At 32.9% G+C, this 27,966-nt stretch overlaps 1 protein-coding gene across 1 annotated transcript in view; it reads left to right on the top strand.

The window, feature by feature from the left end:
* LOC136977296 (protein disulfide isomerase Creld1-like) overlaps window positions 1–27,966 on the top strand; it is a 54,616-nt gene that overhangs the window by 19,987 nt on the left and 6,663 nt on the right. The window contains 8 exon segments of the mRNA XM_067272772.1: window positions 5,603–5,782; window positions 5,862–5,944; window positions 10,131–10,194; window positions 10,983–11,088; window positions 25,879–25,967; window positions 26,079–26,185; window positions 26,187–26,299; window positions 27,596–27,673. Of these exon segments, the coding sequence (XP_067128873.1) occupies window positions 5,603–5,782; window positions 5,862–5,944; window positions 10,131–10,194; window positions 10,983–11,088; window positions 25,879–25,967; window positions 26,079–26,185; window positions 26,187–26,299; window positions 27,596–27,673 (820 nt within the window).

A 27,966-nucleotide genomic window follows, 5' to 3' on the forward strand; every position in this document is an offset into this window, starting at 1 on the left:
ATAAATTCCAAAGTTGGCATTGACGGATTTTTAGCTAGTAATTTGTTTTGTTTCAGATGCAACATTCAGTTCAAACTGTTAAGTGCAGAAGCTGCTGATATAAACTTAGTTCTGGTATAGATTGGAAAACAAGCTTTTGGAATTAGTGGCTGCTTACGAACGTTTAACGTCATTGATGCTGATGAGAGCAGAGCTTTTTTTACAAGTAGTGTCCAACTCGTTCTTTATTGAAAAGAACAATTTTTGCAGAAGTGGCAAGAAAGTAAACAATAATTAACTGTAATGTTCTGTGGTCAGTGCCACCAGAGAATAAATTAAACCATTTGTATATGATTAGTAATGCAAACAAACCATGATCATTTTGAGGAAACAATGTAAAACCTGAAAATCTTCCAATTGAAGGTTTTCAGGTTTTACATTGGCTGACTTCTGCAAATATTCCAAGAATAGAATCAAATAAAAAATACCATAATTTCTAGCAAATTCCTTTTATTGATCTTATTACAAAAGTCTTTCTCAGGCTTCAACCAAAGTAAAACTTTAAACTCTTGAGTCAAAATTGTCTGCAATAAAAGAAATTTGCTGGAATTTATTTATATACAGTACAATAGCAGCTTGTGGTATCTAATATGGCAGTGCTGTTGCAGGAGAGAATGCAACCCGAATAGAGGCATTTTGATCAGTGCTTGTTTTGGTAAAAACATTAATTTTAACTTAAAAATAATCAAAACCAGTGCCAATCAAAACATCATACGAAATGAAAACAATTTTATTAGGGTTGCATGCTACATGCCCGCCTGCAATGGCCCTATATTAGATGCCACCAGCCATCACTAAACAGTGGTAGCTTGTGATGTTTAATATAGGAGTGCTGTCACAGTGTCTAATATTACAAACTTTTTGTGTAACTTCCAAAGGGAGAAATAGCTGAAACTAAACTTTTATGGCTTTTCATTTAAAAGATACCAACTGTGGCCTTAATAGACTGAGACTTTGAATATAAGTTAAAGGTTTTGTGCATTAAACCAGAGGCTTTCTTATAAATTACAGTACCTATGGAAGATATGAGTATATAGCCTACAGAGATTTACAGAAAAGCCTGTTTTCTGTAAACTGCAATACTGTATTTCTCAGTTAAAGAAGCAGATATTATGGCCAGTCCTATATTTATGCCAACTTAGTTCCTCAAAGATCACCTTCCGGTTATCCATTGGAAGGAAAGTTGGATAGATCTTGGACCTGTATGGACTGCAGCAAGATTTAATCCCAGCTCATCCACTCAGTGCCATATTGCTAAATACTGATTAACCCCCTTCTAGCAGCCATCAGTGGTTAATGAGGATATTTTAAAGCACAGAGTAGCATAGCATTACAAAATAGTAACATATTGATGGGCAAGAAATTATCTTCCATCACAAACTGCTCAGCTAATTTATAACTAATTTAAGTATTTTCTATTATTGACTGTTTGTAACAAGCATGATCAAGACAGATAGAAGATTAGAATGGTATGTGTATATAATGATGATGTTTTGTTCATAAAAGTGCTGAATGGGAAATGATGGGTACCAAGTTAAGGGGAGGACCCCAGAAACAATGCATTAACTCTATAAAGCATGGTTGAGAGCAGAGGACAATGGAAGGATAACACTAGAAGACAAGAAAGAATGGAGGGTAATAGTGATAGCAGCAAGGGATCTAGATGACCTCTGAGACCATATGATGATGAAATATTATAGCTAGCTGTTTCAGATGCATAATAATTTACTATTTATTTTGCCAAAAAGCATTAATAGCATTATGTTACGTTTAAAGTATATAATTTTTACATTTTTTGCTCTATTTCATTTTACTGTCAATTTTTTGTTATACAATGCCATTGTTTTTTGCCTTTGTAAAATTTTGTAATTTGTTTTTAGTTTAACAATATCTAATTCTTTGGCCATTCTCCCAGGCTTTGAAAGAAATTGAAAGAACAACATAATGATTTTTGTAAATTTTACATTAAGTATCCCATTTAATTAGAAGTTTTAATTAAATATTTTACCTAAATAACTGTAAAAAATACCGCAGTTGAAAGCAAATTGCAAAAAAAAAAATTTAGTTTTCTCACCTTCTTTCATGGTCTACAATAAAACCCTAAAATAATATTTTTGACAGAAAAAATTCTGCAAGAAAAAACAATCAGCTTTCTATATTGAGTTGGCCTTTAATGATAGACTCTATTCAAAATATTTTTATATACAGAATGCATAGTAATTTTTTTATACACTGATATGTATGATACACAACATGCAACACACAATTAACTAATGCTGCATTGAAGACAGAAAAACCGAAAATACACACATTACAAATAAGCACACTAGAAATGAATGAGCATATAAGAAATATGTATTTTACAGTCCATGCTCGACAAGCACATTAGCATTTCACACTTTCTATTCACACCGTTCATGTACATGGTGTCCTTTAAAACTAAATCAGTCACATTTTACAACTTTGTAATGGACTTTCTTCTAATATTTTGTATTGTTTTTGATATAGAAGTGCTGACTTCAGAACTGTACTTCTAGCAGTGCCACAAGGATTCTCATCTCATACTGCATAGTCACTTTAACTGTATGTCACATTTATAACTGTAACTGTCTGCATTCGTCAGTTATGTGAGTGTATAGGGAACTTACTATGTACTGGTATCTTGTGTATTGCTTTGAGCCTTTTACCGTTGTAAGAAACTACAGATATTTGTGTTTATCTTTAATTATAATATTTTTTAAGTGAACTTTAAACTCAAATTTAAGATATTAAATATCTAATGAAACGTTTGAATTCTTGTAAGAATTGCTGTAAGGAAGCATATTTACAATTTTGTCCATAAAAATCTATAGTGAGATATACTATATACTTAGCTTGGATGTCAAGCCAACAGTTGTATTAAAATAATGAAATTATAGATAAGGCGTTAAAGATTAAACGAAATACTTTGTTTCCGCAAGATCTTTCAACGTTATTTATGTACATCATCTTCAGGCAATTGAATGAACAAAGAAATTTGAACAAAATATTTAAAATACAAAAAACTTAGCAACATTAGTCATTATGGAACATAAGCTTTTTAAAAACATGTATAAATTTTAAAACAAACATTTTTTGTAAGCGCGTGAAACTGACGTGCATGCGCCTTAACATACAACAGATAAAAACCAATTGGAAGTGTACCATAAATGCATGTTACTTTTATATTCAAATTTTAATGTATGTAACATAAGACGTTAGAATATCTACACCGGAGAACAGTACAGTTTCAAAAGCCTTTTACCAGTGCGTGTATACATGCACTGGTAAAAGGCTTTTAGATATGTGAAACCCTATGTAACATAATTTGAAAGCACATAAAAAACATGATACATATATTAAAAACAAATAAATAAAAGATCGATGCGCATGCATCTTATTCTACAATTAAGGTGCAGGAAATGAGAGTAGAATTATTGTTGATTTTTTAATCGTTTGTATAAATTAGTCCAAACCTCGGGTAATTCAAGGGTAGAGGAGTTGCATGGAGTGAGCAGCTTAATGCAGAGGGCCTCCCAAATAAATAGCAAACTCCTCTCGTCACAACATCTAAGTAACGCCACCTGATTCCAAAGTGCTGTGTGCAGGGCTGGATTTACCAATCCAGGGGCCCTGGGCACAAATTCGGTGGGGGTTCCCCCTTTAAGAGTAGGCAAATTTGATGATTTAGAAAATTTACACAAAATACTGTACTTTCAATTAGATTTGAACTAGGAAGTTGTAAATTTCATTTAAAAATAAGGTTATTGTAAACATACATATATTTTATTGTGTAAAACTAAATATTTTAATTTAACTGAAGAATACCTATGTGAAATTTTTTCCCGAAATTTTACGATGTTTCATAGGTTTTTTCCTGGGTTTGGTTTTCTCTGCCTGTTTCCCTCATGATTAGGCCACACTAGGCTGTCGCGGTATAGAAAAAAAAATTTTGTTTAAACATAATGTTTTTTTAGTTTTGTGGGGGCCCTGGGCACAGGCCCCAAATGCCCTTACGTAAATCCGGTTCTGGCTGTGTGGTGATGCTGGACCACCAATTTGGAAAGCTCTGTATTGCAATTACCCAGTCCGACCGAACGTTGGTGTTCAGATATGCAAACAACCAGCATTCTGGCGGTCGCACCTATATAATGGGTGTATAGTCCCAATACTGGGTTTTGCAGGGGAATGGAGTAGACACCAGATTTTTCCAGGACAGAAAGAGTGTCCCTATCATTATACAAGATTCATCTTAGATTTGGGCATGGGACTATGGGTAAGCAAAAGCCATTTTGTCTAAAAATCCGGCAAATCTGGGCTGTGAGGCAATCACAGTATGGGAGGGAGAGATGGAGTGTCGTCCAATCTCTAGGTCTGCGTAAGGTGGTAGCAGGGAAGAGAGACTGTTTAACTCTATTTTTAACATGTTTGTACTTGGCAGGACCATATCTTGTCGTGTGGATTGCTGTGCGGATGGCCTCTAGCTCGGTGTTGATAAAATGTTGTGTTGAGGTAGTAAGAATGCCTGTCTGATTAAAGGAGCTATAGCTGCGTTAACGTACTGCTGTGGTTGGAAGGCCATGGCTGGTGTTATGGGGGCATATTGTTAAACTTGTGGTAGACGGAAAACTCCAAACCCACCTGGGATTTGTGGATGTACAGATCCAAAAAGGTAATTTTTTTCCCAACTTCTTTTTCCCAAGTGAAGTTTATGGAGGAGTACACATTTGACAGGTGTTGTTCAAAAATCCGGAAGGAGTCCTCTGCGTCGTGCCACACTAAAAGAACGTCATCTACGTACCTTAAATATACTAAGGGGTAAGCCATAGTGAGGGGGAACTTAAAGATTCTGTGTTCGAGCTGTCTCATAACAAGTTCTGCTAACACAGTTGACAGTGGCAAACCCATCGGCACCCCCTGTTTTTGTAGATAAACTCTTCCATTGAAACGGAAGTAGTTATGCTCTGTAATAAAGAGCAAAGCTTCTCAAACTTCTAAAACCTGCTGCGCAGTGAAGCCCTTCCTGATAAGTAATGCATTGGTAAGCATCACCACTTAAAAGTGCAACACTGAAAGATATAACACAACCGCATTCATTTTATAAAAGGTGTAGGTATCCGGAGATATGCCATCCAGCATAGTGCATAATGTTGTCTTAGCTGTGACAGAGGAGGTTGTGACTTGGGAGGAGGAAGGAAGAAGCCCACTCAGCAGCTTAGCAAGCGCTTTTTCGAGAAAGTAGGTGGGGTGGGACCTTTTATTGACTAAAGGCCTTAACAGCCCGCCCTCTTTGCGAGTTTTGGCTTCAAAGAAAAGCCTGGGGCAAGCAACATTGGATGGGGGTCAAGGTGTCTTGAAAGGACGGAGGTAACACCCGGAAGCACAATTATCATCATTATTTTTCTTAAAACAGATGGGGTTGAGTCTTCCAGTAAGATAATAGCTTTAACACCTTCTTATTTATAATCTCATCATTTTAATATAGTGAGATATTTAATTTTTAATATTTGTAATTGTTTTTATTTTATATTTATTTTAATTCCAGAGTACAACAATGCATTGGTGGCTGTCATTTTTCTTCATTTACTATACCTGTATACTAGAAGTTTTAAAAGTTTATGGGATTTCGCCTCCGCTTCCATCATTTCCTTCTCCAAAAATAAAAATGTCATCTAATTTAAATCCTTGTAAAGTTTGCCAAAACTTTGTAGAATCATTTAATAAGGTTACTTTCATTATACATTAAAAATTATCTGTTTCAAATATTTATTTGGCAATTGATTTTTATTATTGTATGTAATTAGGGTATGAAAGACACTACTCGTGGAAAACATGAAGGTGGTGATGCAGAATGGGAAGAGAGTCGCTTGGGAAGTTATGCTGACAGGTAACTATCACTTATTTTAAATTTTACTGTTACTTTCTAGTCCTTACTTTTATAAAACAAATCAAAGATTGAACTGCAGTTATTTTTCCATTGTTTGCTTTAACAAAATACAATAAACTTGGTGCAGTTTTTCTCAACCTTTCTGAGGCCACAAAACACCATTCATATATTTTCTATTTTGTGGAGCATTAGCATCAATAAGTACTTCCATATTTACTATTCTCACAAAACAATAAAGCAATACACTAATAGACTTTGTTGTATTGAATACAATAGTAAATGTGGAATTGCTTACAAATTAAGTAATATGCTGTAATACATTGGTGTAAATTTGCAATAAGAACTTGACAATAATTTTTTTTTTTTTTTTGTTGAATGTTCAGGGCAAGTTTTCAGAACATTATATTTCACAGAACATGGATCAAGAACCACTGACTTAGTGCATTAGCATAAAAATGTCAAATGATGATGATGATCTGTAGAAAAATAATGAATTATAATGTCTTCATCTCTGTCAAGTGATGATGAAAAAACTATACAGCTGTTTTGCTATATCATACAATATATATTCATCATTTTTCATTTTTATTAAAAATACATGCATTTCTTGATTGTTTTGAGCATGTATTACTAGTATTTTAATCTATTCACTTATAACTATTTCATATATTATACAGGACACTTCAAAAAATGTGATCTGTAATGGCAGGTTGTTCTCTTTTGTATGAAATAAGTTGCAACCTGATCACATAGTTCTCAAAAAAGTACATTTATACTACTACTGCCACACTTAATTCACACCTCTATATGAGTGTTAACATTTTTCTGAATAATTCTGTATAGTTAATGAATACATATGTGCACAGGAGATCCATTTAAACATTTAACTGGGGCAAAAGAGATCTTTTCAATTTTGGTTAGATTAAGTTAGGTTGTGGGCTGTGGCAGATACAAATGTACCAGATATTACATTTCCATGACATGCTCCTATTCTGCTGTTATCTGCGACCGACACAACATGCAGAGGAGTCCATATGGTGAGTGGTATGACATGATATCAAATTTGCAGTATGATGAACCACAACTCCTTTGGCACATTTTATGGACTGAAGTGTCACTGTTTTCTTAGAATGGAATTTATAACTGTCAGAGTGTGCATCATTGGGCAGAAAATTCTCCACAATGCATGTGACTAGAAAGGTACCAATTTATCATACTAATCAGTTTAATACTTCTATCATCATGTTCCACTATTAAAAAACATAATAAAACATTATCTTGAATCAATGTCAAGAAATTTGGTATAGTCAAGACTGTGGATATTATGAATAGATCAGGTTAGTTACGTTGGTCACTCAAGAATACGAGACAATCTGCTAGAGGCATTAAGGAAGCAAGAAAGAGCGAATGCAATAGCATAAAAGCATTTTTAATTTAAGAATTTGTTGTAATTGATGAATGTAGTTGTTATTTATGTGCCATTGCTTCAGTTTTAAGTCAGTTACATATCCAATCATACACTTCCCTTTCTTAGTATGTTACATATGTTTTTATGCTGACATAATAAAGGAAATCAGGATCTCTCTTAGCCTTCTAGACAGACCTTCTAGAATGTAATAAGGAAAAGATGCTAAGCAAGAGAGACCCTGATTTCCTTTATTATGTCAATATAAAAACATACTAATTCATATCAAAATATGAATTAGTATTTTCTGCTTCTGTTTGAAGAGCATTGCTGTTTTTCTGCTGAGTTGACAGTAAGGTTTATTGGGACATATCAAAAATATCATAAACAACTGAAGAAAATGATACTCTTTATCAAACATTTACACCTGTAACTTATAGTAACAATTTTATTATTCTATTGAACAGTTATGTTTTCGACCAAATTAACTGGTCTTCTTTAGTTAACAAACTATTGAATACAAGGTTCCAATATATAAGAACAAAAATCGAAAGTTTAAGCTTTAAATCAAATATACAAAATTTGAATATAACAGAACATGAGATAAAAATTTGTCCCAAACACAAATACAGTGGGTGATCAGCTAACAAACATAATCCATTCAAAGACAATCAGTTAACGAATTGTTCGTTAACTGATTATCGATTTACCATAGATTTTTATGGAAATTTGATTAATTCGAATTTGTAATGGCAACTCCAAAAAAAAAAAATTATTATTATTATATAATTTCTTAATACGTTTATTTACATATAATAACAAACTAAAAGCAATCTTACCATTGTTTCATGGATGGCACATCTTTGTTTCTCAGATGTGATTTTTGTTACTTTTTTATGTGCTTAAGTCTTTTTGATTATAACTTTCTTAGCCAAGATTGTGCCTACTTTAGACCTGTTGAAACCATACTGCCTAGCAACATTAGACATCTTCTGCCCACTTTCTACCTTGGCTATTATCTCTTGCTAAGTTTCTATAGTGAACACAGTTCTTGACACTCCACTCTTTTAGATCCCATAATATTATCAGTTTTTTTAAATAAAAAGTTCAGAAAAACATAAAAATTTGGAGAACAGAAATCAACTACTGCAAAAAGATTATGTATACAACTGGGAAAGTCTCATTTCTTAAACCATTCATAGATACCAGTAAAATATAGGCCTAGTTTTACTAATCTTAAATGCATCATTGCTTCTTCTTATGTTTATTCTGTCAGGTGTTTGTTATCCAAACGTGTTTGTTGTTCGAACGCAAAAATCTTTTGCAAAAGTGTTCATTGTCTGATTTGTTTGCAGTCCGAACTGTTTGTTAACCAATCACCCACTCTATACCATTGATGGGAACCTTTCTAATATGGCTTTGGCAGCTTACCACCACAACATCCAGGGGAAATGTGATGAGGGAAAAATCATCAGACCTAATGGCAATGACAATTCTCTTAACCTCTCTTATTTAGAGAGGTTAGAAAATTATAAGGCTCGTAAGAAACTCACATGCATCAATTACCATGATGTGGACACACTCTCCACTACTTGGTGTGCATTATACAAAGTCTAACTTGATCAAATTTTGTTATTTTAATACTACATTACATAGTTATTACTGTTTTTACTGTAATCTTCATTTTATTTACCTTTGTATTTTAAATTTTGTATATTTTTTTATCTTTAAATTTTTATCTTATGTTTCATTACATTCAAACTTTGTATTGAATAGTTCTTTAACCAAAGGTGGCCAGTTAATTTGGTCAGAAACATTATTATTCTATTAAACTTGTTCTGGAATTTAAAGGTGTAAATTTTTGACTGTGTGAATACTAATTCATTATATTATTATTATACTGTGTACTTGCTAGTTTACTGAATAAACCAATAGGGATTGTGGTATTTCTTATGAACCAATTGTGACATGGAGAACAACAAAACAATCAAAGCCATTCCCTCCTTTGAATCTCTGATTACTACAATTCGTAGTAGTAACTTACTTGATCAAGGATGATTTATGTAATTTATTTTTCAGTATTTTCATACAATAATAAAATAAATATTTATATATATTTTTCAGATACTGAGCAAAACTATTATTTTAAAAGATTAAAACTAAAAAAGGCTGTATAAAAACTAAAATTCAAAAAAATTGAAATTTTATATCTTAAAAAATACCTGACAATGATTAGTTAATGATTAATCATACAATTAAATGATTATACAATCCTGATTTATCATTCATTGTTATTTGGTGAACTTGATAATTATTCCATCACTACACTTGAATACACAACACCAAGTGTGTTTTACTGAATATCCTAAACATGCTAATAGTTCTCATGTACTGTCTATAAGTCAAGTGTATTTTGGAATTTATTGTAGTGAATGTAAATCAAGAAGCATTTGTGCATAGCTTAATTAAACTGTACAATAATGCACTTTCTTTTATAGGAAAAAATAATTTGATTGATTATTAATATATTTTAACATGTTTTAGTGGGAGTGTGGTATCTTACTTATTACTCCATTAAATTTGATACCTTTAAACTAATACCATTATATTTATCAACAACTCATATTAAAATATAAATTTTATCAAAAAAGTGATGTGATAAATAATAGATCTCAGAAATTATTATTAATTTTTTTCTATTTTACTAATTCTATTAATTTTAAAATTGTAAACTATTATAAAAGAAAGTGTCTTCGTATAACTAAAATTTGATTGTTACAGTGAAGTACGTTTGGTTGAAATTCAAGAAAATTTATGTACTGATATAAAGATTGGTGAAGATGATGTAAGTGTTTAATGTTTTAAAAACTTTAGTTTCTTAATATTTTTATACATAAAATTACTTAAAATATATCTGTTAATGATTAAGAATGATAATTTCTTCAATATTAATTAATTAAATAAAAAAACAACTATCCATGTGAATTTTATACAAAGTAGGATCCAAAAGTTTGGGAACTTGGCATATAGTTCCTTGCCTTGAATAGTTTAAAACTCTGACAAACAACTGCTTTCAAAATAATTCCCTTGAGTGACAATACACTTTCGCCAGTGCTTGCATGGCTTCTGGAAGCATTGCCATAAGCTGTCTTTTACAGCCATCCATGATGCCTCTTACAATGCCTTTATGTCTTTTGGAATTTATTCCCAAAGGCAGAGTGCTGAATGTAGAGCATTATCTAGACATTTTATATCCTTCACATGTGAATTTTTAAATAACAAATAAATTAATTGAAATAGCTTATACTTTATAGATTTGTTGTTTTTAAAAGGGGACTATTTTAACAATTCAGTGAAAATACTATTGAAATACTGATCGATTTTGGGATTATAACTTTAAATTCCATCATCCAATTGTTTAATTTCCAAATAACTCATTGAATGCTGTTTGATTAATAAAATTTAGTAGTCAACTTAATGTTTAAATGATTTGTATGTCTTAATCAACAAAAGTTGTGCTTTTATTATGTTTGATAATAGAAATTATATGGAATTTTCTTTTATAAATATGCATATTCTATAATATAATTCATTTTTTTTGTAATACAAACAATATAAATGTTTTTATTTTAGTGTCATAATATGGCAGAACAGCACGAATCAGTCTTGGAAGATTGGTGGTTTCATCACAAACAGAGCATTGCTTTATTTCAATATTTTTGTATTGATAACGTGAAAGGTAATAAATGTGAAAATATTTCTTTTATATATTTTTCATTGAAAATTATTTTGTTAATTAGAAAATTTTGAATTGTTTAAGAGAAAGTAAAATTTTTCTAAATGAATTTTTTTACCAAACTCAAATATTTACAGCAGATTCATATTTTTTAGTAATCTCAAAAGTTTTTAAATTTTTAAATGTTTGGATTTCGTGTTATCTATTTACATATTAAGGAGATATGATGTCTAAATAGAATTTTTCATTTTGAGGTGAATGAAACAGTCTGCAAAGTATTGTAAGAGAAGAACTGTAGTGTAATTTAGTGGTAAATTTAAGGTACAAGATGTCCAGAAAGTTACCATGCAATGAGAAATTTGTAACAAAGTTATACATACAGATTGCACACACATAAGTAAGCTGTACTGTACAGTACATTGTGCATTTCCACTTTACAGTGGATGGCATTAGTGCTTACTTGTGGACGTTCTGGTTTTTGGAAGACTTGTTTGATAATTGCATAATCTTTTATAGAATCTGCCCTATGATGTCTTTGGACCTTGCTCCTCTGGATTTTAGTCTCTGTGGTACATTTCTGGCATTTGCTATTGGAATTGCCATGTCCACAATGAATATATAAGAAATGGACTCAAGTAATGGAATATAATGAATGACAATCAGATTAATATAATATACTTCTTTCACTATATATGCATAATAAAAAAAACTTGTAAAGGAAAAATCGGATTCTAGCACAACAAATCAAAGATATAGAACAAACAATATAATATAACGTATAATTTTATATAGAAAACTATAAAAATATGTGTGTAATTATTCCTTACCTTATTCTTAATAAATAAGTACAGGTACTGTTGTTTTTCACATCACAAACAAAATTTCAAAAAGTTCTGAACATAAAACAGTTCTTTCCTTATTACTTATCGTTTACCTACAACTACAAACTTTGAACAAAAACCATTTGTTGGTAGGTCAATGGTTTTTATTAATTTTAGTTCAATGTACTGGACCAATCAATAGACACTACCTATTTATTTAATAACTATTAATCATTTTTAAACAATGAACCACACTTATTCTCACATCAAGTACTGTCAGAAATACAAAATAATATGACATACGTATGGCGCAAAACTGTGTGCAATACTTTGATTGGCTTTCTAGCCATTGAGAAGTGTGAAAGTAACATAAACAAACAGAATACGAAATTCCTAGCTCTGGCTAGTGGGGATTCCCTGCAATAGCAACGCAACACCAGCAAATGTTGCTAGACTAAATAAAAACAAATTTGATATGTCAATATATTTATCATTTTATGACTAGTAAAACTTTTTTGTTGCGTTCATGGCTTTTAAATAATGCACACTGGCGTGCCGTGACATTTTATGATAGGGAAGCTGTGTTTCTGTAAGAAGTCGACTTACAGGGGCAATCGGTTAATTGCGCGTCAGGACCCGTTCGTATTTGTTTGTTTGATAAGCCAGTAAAAACCGTATACTTCTTTAAATGTATATTTAATAGATTATCTGAAATACTTAATAAATAACAGAGGTAATTATATTGAACTTTCTTATTAGATTCAATAAATTCCTTATGCCCGCTAAATGCCAATTCTTGCTTTGAGAAAAAACATATAACATCTATTAATTTAGATATATCTATTAATCGTAATTATCTTGTTATAATTTTCAATATTTATTTTATATTGTCTACCAATGTTAATTTCTATTTTGCTTTGATTTCCAAACTGCTTCAATTTTACGAAAGAATCGTCATTCGTCGTAAATTTTATCGTCAAAATGTCGAAACCCAACTCGTACCACCTTATATAAGCAGCTTTGTTTAAAAGAATCTAACTAACGTTTTTGATCGTGTTTAACAACCTTCTTCAGGTTAGAACATCGAAAAAATCGAACATAAGAACGTTTAGCAATAACGGCCGCTCGTTTGGAACGTTTTAAGAACATTTAAATAGGATGGCATGCGCCATCTCTACGTCGATGAGTATTAAATAATACGATACAGGAGAATAATGTAAAGATAGATAACAAACAGTGAACAATAATAATAAAAAATATATGCCTCGTGGGGATATTGAAAATAAAATACTAACAGAATATGGTGCGTGCTGAACATCTCATATACCGAGGAAAGGGTAGGGGCTGTGCGGAGACTGACCGGCGGGTTCAGCGTAAGCTTCTGCAAATCCGCCTTTCTGGCGTTTACGTGTCGCCTGAGCGCCAGGCCGTAGATATTTTACTAGCCTCTCGGAAGTTTATGGATTGCCCTTTCTGGCTAGCTTTGTAGATATGCCATGCCTCTGTATACCGTAGGTGCTTTATGTTACGAACTGTTTGTATTAGTCTTGCTTGGGCCCATTCGGCTTGGACTTCCTGGGGATCTGCTAGGACATAAGTCGCCAGCGCTGTGCAAGGCTGTTCGTTTCTTATGTTTCTTTGATGTTCCGCTAGCCTTTCCTTGAGTGATCTTCTGGTGGCACCAATGTAAAATAATTTATTCTGCCTCCGTGCGTCCGTAATTGGGATTTTGTAAACTCCCGGGAGGGAATTAGTGTCCGGGGGGTCTTTATCAGCTCTTAATAGTTGGTATATAGTGGGACTCCTTTTGTATATTATTCTTTTGTTTGTAGCATTTCCTATGCGTCTATATATGCCGCTCAGTGCCGCTCTATAGTCCATCAACGTAAACTCCTCTGTGTTTAGGAGGTTTCTCTTCTTAGTGTGTGTCGTGGTGAGGCTAGTGATGGCTTTGTGACTGATCCCGTGCTTCTTAGCTAGCTTCATGATGTAATTCATCTCCTTATTTTCGTCTTGGGTGCTACTGCAGTGTGTGTGTGCTCGAGCGGCGAGCGCTCTGAATGCTGCGAGTTTATACGCTGGCGGGTCGTGCGAGTTCCATGGGATGAATATCGGGTTGTAAGTGGGCTTTCTGTATACTTTAGTGTGGAAAACTCCTTGGCTATCCAGCTGTATAGATAAATCTAGGAAATGTATAAATTTATCATTTTCTTGTTCGAGTTCGATCTCGAGGCCGAATTTGTTTTCGTTTATGTCCGTTATGAATTGGAGTGTGTTGGGTTTTACTTTCCAGAAAACCACTACGTCATCGACGTACCTAGCGTAAATTAGGATTTGCGAAGCATATTTAGGCAGGAGTGCATTCTCCATCGTTCTTAAGACCATCTCGCATAATGTACCTGCCAGGGGCTACCCATGGCTACACCTTTCTGTTGCGTGTAAGTGACGCCTTTAAAGCTAAAGATGGATGAGAATGTGGTTAAGTGCGTCATCTCTAGTATATGTTTTCTTTTCTTTTCTGGGGACTTGATCACGCTTAGGAGGAAGTCTCTTAGGTGGCAGAAACATGGTTCCAGCTTGACGGAGGGATATAAAGCCTTGAAGTCCAATACGGTCATATATTTAACTTCTTGCGGATTCATGCTAGCCATTCTTTGTAGGAGGTCTATGGGTTGTTTTATGCTGTACGGACTCTGGGGTAAATATTTATTAACGAAGCCGTTAACCAATCTTTCTAGTAAAATTGTGGGTGCGCTCCCTTTATCTACCACTGGCCTTAATGCCTTATCTTCTTTATGGGTTTTAGCAAATCCAAATAGCCTTGGTGTCGAGGGAGAGTGGACGACGATATTAGTCCGAGTTGGGTATTGATAAGTCACGCAGTCAAAGATGAGCTAAAATGTCGAAATTTTTTTGTTGACATATTTATATTTAATTTAGGCGTTGGTCTTTCTCTTTTAATAATGTTTTCTTTTTCATTATATGGTCTTGAGCCAAAACCTTTTTGGAAATAAATTTTTTAATCACTAGCCATGATATAAGGACTAAAATTAAAATTATAAAAAAAACTTACTTGGTAAAACAAAATGTGTGATGAATATACCTAGTACAAAAAAATTCTTCAATTGTATGAATATACTTTTAAAGAAACTTATAATTAAATATAACTTTGTGAAGAAACGTACATAAAAATAACAAAATATTCTTTACTTTTTAAATCTTAAAACAGTCCACTTAGTGAAATAGCTCCCTACAAGTGGCTAATGAATGAAATCAGAGACATCCTGGTAGGTATGCGGCACGTGCATGCACACAGGTTACCAAATCCCGAGGATGCCGATACTGGTCAATGTCAAATGCCTCTTTCGTTGCATCACTAGTATATCTCAAAGGACGCGACAGGGCTGTTGTAAACTTTAAACGTTTCTCACCATAGCTGTAAAAATCTAAATATGTTAAACTTAATAGTCATTTGTTTTCTAACTAATTCGTTTTAATACCAGGTGTACAAGGAAATCAGTTCCCCACTGTACTGAGCTAGTGATTGGTTTGGTTAAGCTTTTGTTTAAGTAAAATTCTGGCTCTTTCAGCAGGGTTTTATTTATGTCCCCACTCCCTAATCTCTTAATTATTTAACTACTTCTTAGTAGAAATAAGTCAAAACTAGTTACTTTGTACTTGAATATCTGTAGTCTTGGGAAAACATTGGAAAGACAAATTTTTATGACAACTGATATATAAATCATAAATTTAAGGAAAATAAATTCTAGAGCTTTTTTTGTACCTCGTACGTCTCATTCATTAAATTTGGTTGTAAATGATGTTGCCAAAGTAACAGTTAATTTTTTAACATTATACAAGAATTGTACACATTTTTTCTGCATTCCCTTACAGATGGGACATACTATAATTGTAATATTACCAGTTTAACATTGAAATCCATAAGTAATATAAGATGGGAGAGCAGAATAAATGCAGGATAAATATATCAAATATTTTAATGGATTTTTTTTTAAACTGCTGTCAGCTATACAGAACTATCATAAAAACATGCCAGTAAACTCCTATCAGTTGGGTTAAGTTATAAATCTAGTCTAGGGTGGGCAACCTTTTTTATAACATGGGCCAGAATAAATTTTATGTTTTTTCTGCGGGCCGTAGAAGTTAATTGACGCCTTCTTGTGACTTGTAATTTTTTTAGTCTGCAAATATGAAATAAATAAATAAAAAGTTAATTACTACATTTATTTCTCTTATCGTTTTCAAAAATTACAAAGAATTGGAAAAATAACTATTAATTAGTTATTTTTCCAATTTAATAATCTATTAAAGATCTCGCAGGCCGGATAGAAACTTTTCGCAAGCCGTAGCTGGCCGTGGGCCAGGAGTTGCCCACTGTTGATCTAGTATACTTTTAACTATCTACTCATGATTCACATAATTGGGCGAGGGCGGCCAAATATCTAGCAGGCAAGCGGCTAACAGCCCACAACCGGTCCAGGATATAAAATTGGATGCTTTATGCGTGTGTTGCTTCTACCAGCTAAACCGTGACGTTGATGCTCTGTAAACTGCATGTGCCAATGCCTATATAATCTGGCTGATTGGAAACTGACCCGGTTTCAACATTCCTTCCGCCACTGAATTATTTGAATATACAATAGCAATCTTATCGTTTTTTTTCACATGTAGTATAGAAATTTGTAAAAGATACATAATGCAGTTATAAAAAAATATTAATTTTAATTAATTCAAAGTACGTTAAAATATGAAAATTTATATTTTATAAAATACAAGGGAAGGTCATTGGAAGGTGGAAGCATCACTTCCAATGATGGCATGCCACTGGTAATGCATAAACCTTCGAGGCATGAGGCTGTAGGCGGTGGCCCACGTTGCCCACACTTTACGCTGCCTCTGATTGTTGACATTTCCATAATCTTTTGACACAATTCTAGATGACATTCTTTATATTGAGTAGCTAAGAAATGAAAGTAGCATTTTTTTTAGTTCTTTAATGCTATGATTCTATTCTGTTTGATGTGCCAAGCTGACTGAAATAAAACTTACGACTCACAAACCAATTACCCAGTGTAAATAACATTTAAGTGATGAACATTTTCGTTACGCGTTCTGGGCACTTCTTCAGGTCAATTCTTATTTCAACTAGGCTGGCCATTGACATTTGAAAATAAATCAAATGGTACGGATTTCGAATATGGTACGTGCATTCATTCTCTGATTAAAAATGAAGAAAGATAATTAAAAAAAGGTTGAACATTAAGTTGAGTTGGAATGCAGAGAACTACTACGCTTGTGTTCGGTTGAAAATACGATTGAAAATTAAATGTCTTTCTCAAGTATAGCCTGCCATGCTATTGACAAACACATCTCCTCCTCCTTAAAATTAATGCACGTGGTTCTGCTGCAGGCTTTAAAGATTTTGATGGCCTCTACCATTTTAGATGTTCTGGTGCAGGGTGGTAAGGATAATTCTGGCTCCGGAGAAGTCTGCCATAATATCCAGGTCTGTCACATAAGTGGAGAGAGCAGTCATACTCTTACTATGCTGTATGTCAGATTTATGTTCTCGTAATATGACCACCATTGAATGTTTAATGGATCCAATATAAACCATTTCCCTATCACACCTGTTGTCTCTGATATGGACGTTATAAATGCCCAGTAGTCTGTCGGGGTTAGGAGGGTCTTTTCCATTGCGCAGTATGTTGAAAATGGATGGGCACATCCTGTAGGCAATACTAACCAGACATCTCTTGGCGGTCAGTATTGCCTACAGGAGGTGCCCTGTGCTAGTACCGCCAATACTGACCCGACATCTCTTGGCGGTCAGTATTGGAGGTACTAGCACAGGGATTTTCTCCTTATCCTTTTCCTGTTTATCTCTCGGTATTTCTGTGGAACTGGTGGATGCTTCATACATACGTCTATGGCACTCACATAATTTTTGTACAAGGTGGATGTAACTATGCACTCTGGCTATCTCTTCTATAAGTTTTAATTCCTGTGCTAGTGCTTGTGGAATGGAAGAATTCATGTAGGCTGTTCTAACCAAGGTCGTGAATGCTGTTATCTTGTATGGAAAAGGATCACATGATCCAATCAGAAAATAAGTGGAGATAGCACATTGTTTACAATAAACGGACGTGGATATGTTTGACCCCTTAATTGTGATGTCTATGTCCAAGAAGTGGCGGTTGGTGGGGCTTTGTTGTTTCACTTCAAGGAATAGCCTGTACGGATTGTTGTTCATTGCGTCAACAAACTGTGTTAGATTCGGTGTTGTCCTCCAGAAAATAATGATGTCGTCTATGTATCTTTTGTACAGGAGCACGTTGTGGAGGAAGTGGGGGAGGGTCCTGCTCTCCAATTGTCTGATGACTAATTCATAGAGGTCCCCGGAAACCGGACTGTCCATGAAGATCCTGTACTCTGTGTATACATAAACCCATTAAACTGAAATATAGAGCTGTAACACACCAAGTGGGCCAATTTGAGTATGTGTTGATGCATAGTTATATCTTCCACTCTTGCAAACATCCATAGAGCTACCTCCTTGTTTTTGTGCTCTTAGGAACTTCCTGTTTGAAAGAGTGGAAGATATTGTTTGTCCATTTTATTTAATTAAACTTGACTGGAATTTTTATGGTTCCTTATCTATTTATATCACTAAAAGAAATTATTTTTGAATCAGAAATTCTATTTGTTAATTTTTGCTGTGAACTTTTTAATATTCTGAAATGTTTCCAGTGAATTTTGTTTAATTTAATTCAAAATTTATGCAATATTTTTTTTCCTCAAATGATTTTCTTAAAAACTGAAAATTTTATGAGTAAAATCCTTCTACTTTTCAAAAAGGAAAAATAAAACTGTTAATGTAGGATCATAAGCTAACAATAGAACATATAAATATTAACATAATCTATCTTAACCTAACCTAATGAAGCTGCCAACATGTTTTAATTTTTGTATTTATCAAGACATTCCTCCATTCATTTATTTTTCTTTATCCAATACAAAATACGGTCAATTATTTACCTTTTTATTTAAATTGAATTTCTTCTAATTATTCATTCTTTGGTTGAAGTTGTGTAGATAAGTACCATAAATCGAACAGCATTTAAATAAATCTACTTTGTTTTCTACATATGAAGTAATGCTTTATGACTTCATTAGTAGATGTATTTGAAAAGATTTTGCATTATCCAATTAATTATGTCTTTAGTATGTCTAGAGGTAGAACGTCTAGGCACTAAAAATCTTATAAAAATCATATCTTATATGATTTATAGTGCTTAGATGGTCTAACTTTAGTTATGCCTTAAGTTTTTATATTGTAATAATTTAAATTTAATTTTTAATTATCTATCTGTTATTTTATAGTTAAACATTATCATCATTGTAATCCTGCTGATGAGAGGCATAATAGCCCAAAACACAGATGTGAATCGATGTATTTGTACAGGTAGCTTAATAAAGAAAGTCTGTTTTCTTTAAGAACTTTTTCCTCAATTCTTGCGTAAAAGCTTAAAACCAGTATAATTGTCCTATTAATAATTAATGTCCACATTGACAAAATATATAATAAGAAACTAAAGGACAGTAAGGCAATAATAATTATTAGTTATGTCTTATTCATTGTTTTGTCTTTTCAAATAAATATACAGTATGATTGGTTTTATTGTCAGAACGAAGTGACGACTGATACTTGACTTCATGCATTCCTTGTCAACATTATAACTCTAGAATGAGTTGTCCGATTTTGATGAAATTTTCCAGGACGACTCATCATCACTCAAGGATGAACTGATTAAAATTTTAACTCTCAAAAATGATCCATTTTTGTAAAACTGGAGATAGGGGTCAAAACAAAGATTGCGTTTTTCTTCAGTATGGATCATTTTTGAGAGTTGAAATTTTAATTAGTTCATTCGTAAGTGATGATGAGTCGTTCTAGAAAATTTCATCAAGATCGGACAACTCTTTCTAGAGTTATAATGTGGACAAGGTATGCATGAAGTCGAGTGTTAGTCGCTTCCTGCATGCACGCGTAGAAGCATCATCTAGTGGTCAGAAAATATGACAAGCATTAAAATGGTAATTTTGAAAAGTAAATGTTATCGCTAACTAGATACACAGCAAATATAAAGAATCTTTATAGAATAATAAGTTTTAAAAAGTTTTCTTTTTAAAATGTGGAGCAGCGGCGACAAATATTGATGGCTTTACAATCATTCTCTCCTTCATCTTCCTATTGTTAGTATGAAATTTCAATCTCTAAATGGAGAAGCTGCACAGAGATTCCAGATTGAGATGAAGTTGCTCAAATTCATCATCATCAATGAAATGTCAATGATTGGATCAAGAGAAGATTGAGGGAGATAAACCCTGAGAAAGATGAGCTGTTTGGTGGATTCTTGATCTATTTGTTTGGTGATTTCCATCAGCTTCCTCCTGTTAAAGATACTCCTCTCTACTTGAGTGTTTTGTTTTTTACAATGTAATGTCCCAACAAGGTAGGGACCTAGTTGGGACATTACATTACATTTGCATTTGATTCTTTTGAGAAGTTCATTGAACTTAGTAATTCTTATAGACAAAATAGCGCAGATAGTTCCTTCACAGATGTCTTACAACATCTAGCTTTGGGTGGTTTCTCTGATACAGATCTGAGTGTTCTGACGACAATAAATCGAGCCTATTTATCCAGAGATGAACTTGATCAGTTCCAAACAGCAGTAGAGCTATATCCAACAAACGAGCAAGTTAAACAAAGCAACAAAGACTACTTGCAGTCAACTGGATGCCCTCTTGCTTATATAGCATCTGAAAACACTCCAGATATTGCCCTGCCTTCATCCAAAGATGACTCAGCTCTTGGTCTCTCCAAGTATTTGTATCTCTCAGTTAATGCCAGAATCATGCTGAGAGTCAATGGTTCACTAGGAACTATATGCTACATTATATATGCTTCTAATGCTCACCCTCCAGCTCTTCCTCTGTTTATTTTAGTGGAATTCGATAGCTATCAGGGACCTTTCATCTATGATAATCTGTTTCCAATAATCCCCATAACACACTCTTCCAATGATGGCAGTATATTGCAATCTCATAGTTTCCTCTTACCTTAGCATACTTGATGACTATACATAAATAACAGGGATTAACTCTTCCAAAAGTCAAAATAAATATAGGAAAAAAGAGACAGCTATCGGTCTTACCTATGTTACATTGAGTCAAGTGAAAAAAAATAACTGACTCAGTATTTTTAAAGAGTTACAATAAAGATTGCTACGAGTCAATCTGTAAGTCCAAGGCCCATAGTGATAGACAGAATTTCATGAGACGTTGGCATAGCAATTAATTAATGGCTTATTCTGACCTTATATTTGTACCTTTAAATGATTCAATAGAAATCAAATATATTGTTGAGAACGAATGATTCTTTGTTTCTTTTTACCCTCATTATCTAGAAAATAAAGGTGAGAGCAGCTTCGTTCCGACTACACGCTGATACAGCGTTACTTAACTAGTTTAAACATAATTTGTTTTTCTTTCCCAACTTATAACAACATGGAAAAGTATGTAATTGTGTCAAATTTGACTCTAGTTTTTTCAAATCTCAACATTTTGAGATCTCCTGAAACCAAAGAAAAAGTTAAAAAAAAAAAAAAACACAAAAAAATTCTGTTGTTGTGTGTGTGTGTGTGTTAGCTTCTATTTTTATTACTATCTCAGGATAGAGTAAAGTTTAAGAAATGAAATTTGTCATGGTAACTTGTATATAAGGAGCCTCAATGCTATTTAGAACTCGAAGGAAGTCGTGTCTTATCTCAAAGGAGGTCAGACTTAATGAAAATTTTACCCATTATTGGCATTTACAGTATTAAAAACTTATCTCTATCTTTAAATTTAAGTTAATTTTTGCCTTTTTATTAAAATTAATAATATAAAAGTTATTTTCAATGATATCTTGTAACAGTTGATGCCACACACAACTTTAACTTTGAGCTAGTATCATAATGTTTTTAAACTTGAATATTTTTTTAAATGGCGATTTTAGTCATAATTTGACAAAAGTACAGGTAACCCCCGTATAACACAGCACTTCTATAGCACAGATTCAATCTAACACAGTTTGAGAATTGGGACCATCCCCGTATAACACGGTACTTTTATAGCATGGATTCACTCTGATACGGTTCGAGAATTGGGTAAAACCTTCATACAACATAAAATATAATAAATTTTTACATACTTAAGTACTAAATAGTTCACGAAAATAATCATTTTCGTGAACTATTAGTACTTAAGTATGTAAATTTTCTTTTCATGCCTTCTGTTGATACACATAGTCCTTCTCGAAACTTGTTTCAGTGTTGCCAGATCTTTACACATCTGCTTTTGACATTGCCAGATGTTTTTCCCTTATTTCTTACTTGCTTTATTCTTCATAAGTGCTTAGCGCCATATAAGGAAATTTATAAAGATCTTTTAACTAAAAGCACGCAATCTAAAATTACATACCTTTTGCAAAAGATAAAGCATGGATCTGAAGATAATGCAGAAAAATGCTCAGAGAATAAGGATAACTTGCCAAAAAGAAAATGCCCTTGGTTAACAGTGCTTAGTGATGACAAAGAAAACATGGTTTAATTTATTTAATTTATGTTAATATGTATCTCTTAAGAAAATTTTAATATAGATATTTATCTTAATTATGAAAATATAATAGCATGTTTTTTAATTTTTGGAACCTAACCCCCCTTTTCGTACTAGTTCTTTGTTTCGTACAACATGGATTTGCATAACACGGCAAATTTTTGGAACGTAACTTCCCTGTTATACGGGGGTTACCTGTACTTCTGTTAAGCTTCTTTCATTACTAAATTTTCACTTAATCTAGGATATAAAATTTATTAGACTTTCTGACAGTTCCCTTAACCTCTTGTTTGAATGCTGGGAAAGTTGAACAAGACACCTTGCCAGCTTTTTTGTTTAAATAACTTTATTTTTTTTTTATTATGTGAATATCAGAAACATAAATTCTGTTATCTAAATTTTATTTCAGATAGTATATACAGTCTCAGTTATACAGTTCATAGACTACTAAAAGTTGTAGATTGGCAAATGATCTATAGTCCATCCCTCTGAAGAATTGTCTTAAGTCCTGGTCACACTATGCGATTTCCAGCCGTGCAAGTGACCACAACTGCAACAAGCGCAAGTCGTGCGCATCTTCTCGTGGTCACACATTGTTCGTTGATGTTGCAACTCGGAAACAGGTGACCCTAAAATAAATCAATAAAATTACAGTAGCTTAGATTTGACTACTTCCGTGAGTTTACTGACATGTTACGTTCTACTTCACAGTATTTATGGAATTTTAGCCACTTTTCTTATTAAAATGGTAAGCAGTTCCTTTTCTGGAATGAATAAAATAAAAAGGGCAATTATTTTGATATAGTCAGTGAGAATATACAAAAAGATAAAATCTTTGATAAAACAAAGAATTAAAATCCCACAAGTATTCATGAGCCCAAATAAGCTCAATCAGTCTCGATTCTGTAAAAGTATAAATTTTCTAACTAACTGCCATGAGGATGAACTATTTTCAATGTTGTCACCGTATGACATGGCACAAAGGCGTTTGCTGATTGGATGCGCGTTTGCAACTGGCGCGAGTAGAACAAACTTTTTGTTTCTAGTTGCGGTTGCAGTCATGCCGGTTTTTGATGGGGATTACTAGTTAATGAGAACAGCCATTGCGATTGCAGTCTCCCACGCGGGTGGAAATCACATAGTGTGACCAGGGCTTTAGATGATGATGAAACATTTTATGGATAAAATAAAGCAGAAGGAATTTATTAATAATTATGATAAAATAAATTTTTTTTTACTCTTTCTCCTCTGTGGGTGCTAAGAGGGCCTTTTTTAACATCCATTGTGAGTTTGGCTAGGCCCACAATAGATACCGTATTTTACGGACTATAAGACACACCTTAATTTTTAGGCAATTTTTTAAAAAAATACCTATAAGACGCACCTGAATTTTGGAGGCAATTTTTCGAAGAAAAAAGTGCGTCTTATAGTCCGTAAAATATGGTATGATGGATAATGAGGTATGGGGACTAACATATCCAGGACAGACTGACCATGAAGAGTTTATGAATATTTTGATTCAATACTAAAAAGTTTAAATTTTTTTAATTGTAAACAAAACAATTCCTGTTGAAGATGCCATTTTTTTTATTATATAAATTAATACAATTAAAATTGATGCTAGAACCAAAAATTTATAAAAACCTATTTATGATAAAGAAAAACAAATTTATTTATCTATGTATATGTTACAGTCAAAACCCGATTTTAGTTAGAACACGTTTTAACTAGTTGAAACTAGTTTATACTGGATGTCTTTGTAAAATATCGTTTTGTCTAGTTAAAACTAGTTTGAACTCAAATTCATTTTTGACTAGCAGTAAATTCTAGTTATAACAAAGACATCTAGTATAAACTAGTTTCAACTAGTTAAAATGCGTTCTAACTAAAAACTGGTTTTGACTGCAACATATAGAGTGACTCGGGGTAAGATGGTAAGCGGGAAAAGATGCCTACTTTTTGATATTTTCAAACGGTGACGTCAGATATTGTCATGTGTTTGTATGATGAATCGTTGGGCCAATATTGAGTGCGGAAAGCTGTAATTGGCTACTTTACCTCATTTTCTACATCTGAGCAGAATAAGAGCAAGATAAGAACGAAGTTTTTGTTGTGAAATGTTTCTAGAATAATTTTAAAACTAAAAGTTAAAATAGAATTTATTAAAAATTGCAAAAAACAATTAATGTGTGATGTAGTTAAGGTTCTAAAGTTTCCATTGTGAGCTACCGCCGATCCCGATCGGACACGCTAGAACACATGACTCCACTAGGCATCTTACCCCGACAAATGGGAAAGATGCCACATTTTTCTTGGGGTAACATGCCTATTTTTTGTTAATTGAATTCCAATATGCCTATTTTTAATAAATTTTTGTTTTCTCGTTTTATTGCAGGATATGCATAGAAATTATATAAGGACTTCTCAAAAAGGTTTTTGGACTGTAAAGAGCTTTCAGCTAGCTATAGAGCACGTTAGAACGGGCGGAAACTTAACAATACTTACACTGCGCTGTTATACTTATTATGAAGTACTTTGTACTACATATGCAATAAATTAAATTTGGTTAAGATATTCGAAAATTAATTTTATGCAATTATATTTGTTATCTTACCCTAATGGCATTTGGCATGTCACCCAGATACTTGGGGTGAGATGCCTAAAATGCCAGACAGTAAGAAAGTGGTCATTGCAAACACAATATGCAATTATTTTTCATATACTCCAAAGTTTTATTTGAAAAACGTGCAAGAATATGATATTTTCGTTAGAGGCCTCCAAAACTCAAATTATCGCTATAATTTCCTTCATAAGCAAAATGTTAGGCATCTTCCCCTGAATCACTGCACATAATTTTATTTCCCCCAAACATATTTATGTAGCTAAAATTAGTTTTAACTAATGTTAAAAGTTAAAACTAGTTTTATCTAAAATCAAAACATGTACAGCAGTAAATTAACTAGACAAAACAGGTTTTGTCTAGTTAAAAACTAGAATTTACTGCTAGTCAAAAATGAATTTGAGTTAAAACTAGTTTTAACTAGACAAAACGGGTTTTAACAAAGACGTCCAGTATAAACTAGTTTCAACTAGTTAAAACGTGTTCTAACTAAAAACGGGTTTTGACTGTAACATATATATTTTGTAGAAATAAATATAAATACTGTATATACTTTGTATATAAAGATTGGTTAGTTTGTTGGTGTTTATTCGCACAAGAGCCATGTAGTCTAAACTGCACCATATTGTTCATAAAGGTCTATATAAGTTAATATAATGATATTTTCAGTTTGCTGTCCCTACAATTATTATGGCCCTACATGCGAACCTTGTAATGGTGGAATTGAAAATCCTTGTAATGGTCATGGTGAATGTGACGTGAGTTTGTCAATCAATTAATATATTTTTAGTTATTTAAATAGTTTATTCTCTATATTACATTTTTATAAGAAATTGAGATGAATTGCACTTAATAGAAATTTATTTTAGGGTAATGGAACAAGATTCGGTAATGGAAAGTGCAAGTGTCATGAGGGTTACCAAGGAGATCTTTGTGATCAGTGTACAACCGGTTATTATCAAGATGCCAATAAAACTAGAATGTATTGAGTGTCACGTTTCTTGTAAACAGCATTGTCGAGGACCCGGTCCTTTAGGCTGTGAAATGTGCAAAGAAGGATATCACCATGAAGCTAATTCTGGATGTACTGGTAAATTATTTTTTTATATGTATTATTTTTCTTTATGTATTGTATATGCCATTTAACAATGGAGATATGTTCCAAGAAATATGTCGTTAATCTATTTTATTGTTGAGGAAACATTGTAGAGTGTACTTAGACAAACCAATTTGATATAATGTACTAGTCATGTAGGCTATATGTAACACAATGATAAGCATTTATGTATGTAAATGTATCTATTCATAGAAGGGGTATGGACAACAACAAATTTTTCAGCTCCATTATAATCTTATGGTACTCCTTGTATTTGCCCACAGTGGCAAACTGCAGATCTTCTAGACCCTTATTGTTGTGCATGTGTAGTTATACAGTTTCCTCTTAGGGACTGTCTATAAATGACATCCACACTGGAAGAGAGGGAGGGGGTTAATTATTCCTGATTTAGTCCTTATCTTGTAAACTCAATTTCTTAAATCAACAATTTTTCTCACAATATTTTTTGTATCTAAAGGACCACAATCTATTTTTGGTACATTAAGAAAAATATTTTTTCCAATATCTAATAGAAGTTTCAACTATCTTTTCTGCAGCCCATTTAATTACTTTATGTGCTACTTCTCTTTCAATTTGTATATTATGCTCACTTTTGCATATAAAAAAAATTATGTCTAAAGGTAATACAAATAGAGATAAGTACTGCTGTTCTAGACCAAAACTAACAATGAAATAATTTATGTAGCCAAGTCAAATTTTTTTAGCTCAAAAAGTAGGCAATGTGCTAAAGGATTTTTATACACCAAACTAAAACAAGAGTAGCCCATTTTGGCAGTCAAGTCTGGCAATGTTCCTTAGTGCTCAAGTGGTAAGAATCAGAAATAAATATGACAATCTGGTGGTTTATTTAACACTGCATTGTAAAGTAGATAATCATTCTGCCAGCCATATTATAAAACAATAAATGTCATTTAATCCAGCATGATTTGGTTTAGCCTCTTAGTAAAGTGGCTGAATGTTAGTTACCTTTATTACAAAATGACACCATTTAATCAAATGCCTAGGCACTTTATAAAGTAGCTAAATTAACAATCTGGCTATAACATATATAGAGAGAGTAAGGATATATTTAAAATTCCATTCCAATACAGAATGTGGCTCTCATGTATTACTGATGCTTGGTGTATGGCTCCTATCCTGGCAAGATTTGACCACCCCTAGTGGTTCATTGTTAAATGACACAGCTATAATTATAAGCAGAATTTTGAGAGAAATTTTATAATATACTTCTAAACAAAACCTAGTTTTAAAAGTTTTTCCATTTTTTAGATGACAACGAATGTGTTTCCTCTCCTTGTAATTCTGGTGAATTCTGCGTTAACACAGACGGTTCCTATAACTGTAAATGTAAGTAAATGCATACAAATTTAAGAAAAATTCTTAAAAAAGAAATACTTAAAAGTAGGCTTACCAGACGTCCTGCTTTGACCAGGACTGTCCTGGTTCGATGATGATGTCTCTGTTCCCGGCTAGATTGTCATTTTGTCCCAGTTATTTGGTAAATTTTTAAAAGTGCCAAATATACAAGAAGTAAAAATAGTGCAGCTTTGGGTAAATGGCAATTTGGCAACTAAAATATCCCTTCTGTTACACTCCCTGTTGCCAATCTCAATATTCTGTATCTAGATCTAAGTACTTTT

Source organism: Centruroides vittatus, unplaced genomic scaffold (genome assembly GCF_030686945.1).
Source record: "Centruroides vittatus isolate TY-2023 unplaced genomic scaffold, ASM3068694v2 contig_453, whole genome shotgun sequence".
Lineage (NCBI taxonomy): Eukaryota > Metazoa > Arthropoda > Arachnida > Scorpiones > Buthidae > Centruroides > Centruroides vittatus.